The following is a 4,090-nucleotide window of genomic DNA, read 5'->3' on the forward strand; positions in this document are numbered from 1 at the left end:
TCCTATGCCGCCCAGCCCTGCTCCACCCTCCCCTCAGCCGCCAAGCCCATCGCCACCCTCCCCTCAGCCCCCAGCCCATCCCCACCCTCTCCTCAACCGCCCAGCCCTACTCCGCCATCTCCAATGCCGCCCAGCCCTACTCCGCCATCTCCACGCCGCCAGCCCTGCTCCGCCATCTCCTCAGCCGCCCAGCCCTACTCCGCCATCTCCTATGCCGCCAAGCCCTGCTCCACCCTCTCCACACGCACCACCCGCACCGCCTCGCTCACCGCCGCAGCCCCCAACCACCCTGGTACGAACGCACTCGTACTGCACACAGAATATGGCGCGTGCGCCGTACGCCATCGGCAACCTCTCCACCTCCCCCACGAAGCCTTCCACGGGTCTTCCCGCCGTATCAATGTGTTTTACGGTGGGCTCTCAGGCCTGCAACTCCAAGTACTCATGTTGCCAGATGGACTTTGCCAAGGTGTGAGAGGTCGCGACCTAAGCACTGCAGGAGTTGACTTAGCCCTAAATTACTTTGTAGATAAGTAAAATCAATATCACTTATTATATTATATCACTTTATTTTGGGGAATCTTCATTAGGCAGACAGGAACATTTTAAAGTTTTAAGGTTTTAAGGTTTTGAGGCGCCGATAGCACACAGTGGTTGTGTAGAGGACTTGCTTGAGCAGTCTTGATCCCAGTGAACCTGTCCCCCTGCTTGCCTGTTTAAGCTATAAGGCCATTACCTGTTCGATAATGGTCTCACGCGATGACCTCCTGGACACGGCACGAAAGGCAAAACCAGTCCTCCCTCAAATTTCCCGCACCAGCCCCTGCTACCTCTGCTAATCATGACCCCAACAATGGCCCACTCCCCAGGTCGAGATCCCCATCAGCCCCGTATGTAAATCGGCGGTTCAGGAAATCCGGGTCGATGGAAAGAAGGTTTCTTACAGCTGGGGTAAGGTCCTTTGCGTTTTGCTTTCGTTGTCATGTTCATAGCGGAATGGGTTATGGCCGTTTATTTGTCTGGGGCGTTCCAAACAGACTTTATACGGTGACGACTAAAGCATTTATATAAGCTCAATCTGTAATATTAAGACAATTTTTAACCCGAAATTCGTTTGCAGGATTGTACCAGCAATTCACTACGCTAAAGTTTACCAGTCTGCTCAGGTAAGCGAGCCATATCCCCGCCCCAGGAAGGGCGGTGTCCGAGGGCGGTGTCAGAGGTGTTTGCTAACTGCGATACGTTGTATGTGAGACAGCATTGTTTGATGTGAAATATACCTGAAACATCTGTTTCTGATTCAGCGCTGGATTCCAGATCCAGGTTTTGTTGTTGTCTAGATCAGCGCTGGATTCCAGATCCAGATCTACATTTGCCAAGAGGTTGCCAGGCCCTTGGTCTCATCTTGAGATGTGCCGTACTCACTCTCCTTTCCTTTATGCTGTTCTTTATTATGCCATGTGCCATCTTCATCCCTCACTTCCGTAGGTACCTTCCACAGCCTGTTGGAGCTCAGTTGTGTTGGGTGGTGGCATCCGGTCCATGTGCAGATGCCGCCAAATTCTGCTTGAACGGCAAATGCCAGGTGTGCGACTGGTAAAGGGACACACATATCGTAAATGATCACAACATACATGATACATATGCACGGTTACCCATACGATGTACGGATCCACGCGAAAGCGGTCACAGACATACCTCCAGCTCAGTACAGTAAACTGCCCAACTCATAACCCCTCTATTGTCCCACGTCGCTCACATACAGGTGAACATTTACTCGACAGACAACAAATGCTGTCCAGCCACATTCATCTCTTGAGCGGTATGTTGATCCAATTGCTGGTATGCTTACCAAGAGTCACCCAGCGTGGCTGTATGCCGCACAACGAGATGAACATGTGACTGTGACTTTCGGGGAATTTTGGATTTGGATTTGAATGGGAATTCCTCGTTCTTGCCGACCATACAGGAGCAGTTCGCTTGCTCTATTTTACGATGTGTGTAATTTCAAAATGACCGGGTTTGCGCCGATTGCTCTGAGCTGCGGCTTAAGGTGCCGTAATAATGCGTGTGGAGATAGAGGGTCGATGCACTTGCTTGCCTTCATTCGTTGTTCGTGCGGTGTCAAGCAAAATCAAGTCTTTTCAGGTATCTCATCAATTCAGGGCTTGCAATTCTATGAGCTAATGTAGATGCAGGATGTTTATCTCGACTGTCGAGAGATTTCGAGGTTTGCGCTGTTTGGCCTTTGCGGGTTGGGATACGGGGTTGTGTAGGGAGTCATGCATACTCGACATATTTGCTTTGGTGTTGCCGCTTTGGTGTTGCCGCTGCCGCTGCAAGGTAGGGCCGCGGTGCGTCAGAACATTGCATGGACGTACGTGGGACACAAAAGCACGCATGCGGTGATGAGGCTTTTCTCTCGATTTCATTTTTTTGCAGCTAAACTAATCATGTCGTGCCGCAGGCTTGTAGTTACTTGGGTTGTGATGCTCCGTTTTATTGCATTTAAAGTTGTCGAGGTTGGGACAGCGAGGTGCCGTAGGCCCGGACAGGTTATCGCAGTTGTGAAGTTGCGGTCCTCATGATACTGGCCAGGAGCTGACGGCCCCCTGAGCCCCAACGGTAGAGGTGCGTGTGTAGCGTAGTGTGCGGAAAGTGGGAGGTGCTGCACGGATGGATGGATGAATGGATGTGGTTCGTTGTGTCGGCGGACCCATGGGCGGCCTGTATGTGATCCATGGGAGCACTCTTTCTGGGCAACAGTAACTCCCTATTTGGATCAGCTATGACCTTCGTTCGGCGAAGACGTGAACATGCTGCTGTAATGTCTGTCTGTACACGTGCCGGTATTCTCTTGCATGCACTCTCCTTCAGCACCTGCATCCACCTGCGATCTGCCATCACTGGTATTATATAATATGTATATATGTCTGCATCATATACCGCAGCTCACCTTTCCCCCATCAGCCGTGACAGGCTTTTCTTCTCACCTGTTAATTTTTGGTCTTTGTCCCCCCCATCAGGTGTGATCGGTAGATTTCCCCCCGGCTTTCTGTTGGTCTCTCTGCCTCCCCGCGTTTTCCGCTCTCTTACTTCCTGTTGTATCCTGGGCATATTACAGGCTCTGAAATTCGCAGATCGGTAGTTTTCTGCAGTCGTGATACAATATGATACACCACCTCTTGTCTGCTGGTGATGCTCGTCCCAGCCTCGCTCCATTTGCCTGCCTTCCTGCCTTCCTTGCTTGTCCTCTCCCAAATACTCAATCCCCTATCCTCACATAGTGCATTATTGGATCACCGAGCATTTGCGTACCCTCCTCTCCGCAGCCACAGTGTCCGCCTGTCCTGCTCTGCTTTACCTACCTGCTGCACATTTTTCATGCCTGCCTGTACCTGCGGACAGTCAGCCAGTGTACGGGAACATGTACCGCTCCTGTACCTTCGCTTTGTTGGTTGCGGCATGAGCCAGTGAACCGGCTGTGTATAAGCCGGTGAAGACGGGAGATCATTGTTCACCCTAAACTTAATTGTTGTATCACGACTTTCGAAATGCACCGATCGGTGAATGTCAGAGTCCCGTGATACGCCAAGGACACAGCATTATCCACCCTCCAGGTGAGGGTGTCCTCGACCTAGCCCGCGGTCTCTGCGGCGGTTCGCAGGACCCGTCACCTCCAGCTCAAAACATCACCAGGCCTAATTCGAACCCTGGCCGGGACAGGATTGATAGTCTCGATACCAATTGCTGCATCACAGCTACAGAATTGCACCGATAATAGTGCTGTATGATGCTGCGACGTTTCATCACTCCTAATTACAATAATTCTTGGCACGCATCACGCATGCCACCGGTAGGTAAGTCCCCATACGTTGCGTGGCGGGCAGTAATGTGTTGGAACGAACTTTTACTGGTGCCTTGGGGCGAGTCAAAGCTTCAGGGAAGAAGACAAGGGTCGCACCATGCTTTAGTGGTTCTCTTTGCAGGCCATATGGCTTAATAAGAGGGGATAAGAGGGCAGCCAGCACTCGCTTCAGAGGCCTTCCAGGGGTTAAGGGAACCTTAGGCGGAGAAGCATATGTAATGT

The 4,090-nt window shown here is 51.5% G+C and overlaps 1 protein-coding gene across 1 annotated transcript in view; it reads left to right on the forward strand.

Annotated features, from left to right (window-relative positions):
• The window catches only part of VOLCADRAFT_97603 (uncharacterized protein), a gene marked incomplete at both ends in the record, with an annotated part of 18,755 nt that extends 16,936 nt beyond the window's left edge, over nt 1-1,819 (forward strand). The window contains 4 exons of the mRNA XM_002956521.1: nt 320-469; nt 870-951; nt 1,551-1,585; nt 1,766-1,819. Coding sequence (XP_002956567.1) covers nt 320-469; nt 870-951; nt 1,551-1,585; nt 1,766-1,819 — 321 coding nt within the window. The remainder of the gene's footprint in view (nt 1-319; nt 470-869; nt 952-1,550; nt 1,586-1,765) is intronic.
• Nucleotides 1,820-4,090: the final 2,271 nt, after the last annotated feature.

The sequence above is a fragment of the Volvox carteri genome (genome assembly GCF_000143455.1).
Source record: "Volvox carteri f. nagariensis unplaced genomic scaffold VOLCAscaffold_62, whole genome shotgun sequence".
Classification (NCBI taxonomy): Eukaryota; Viridiplantae; Chlorophyta; class Chlorophyceae; order Chlamydomonadales; family Volvocaceae; genus Volvox; species Volvox carteri.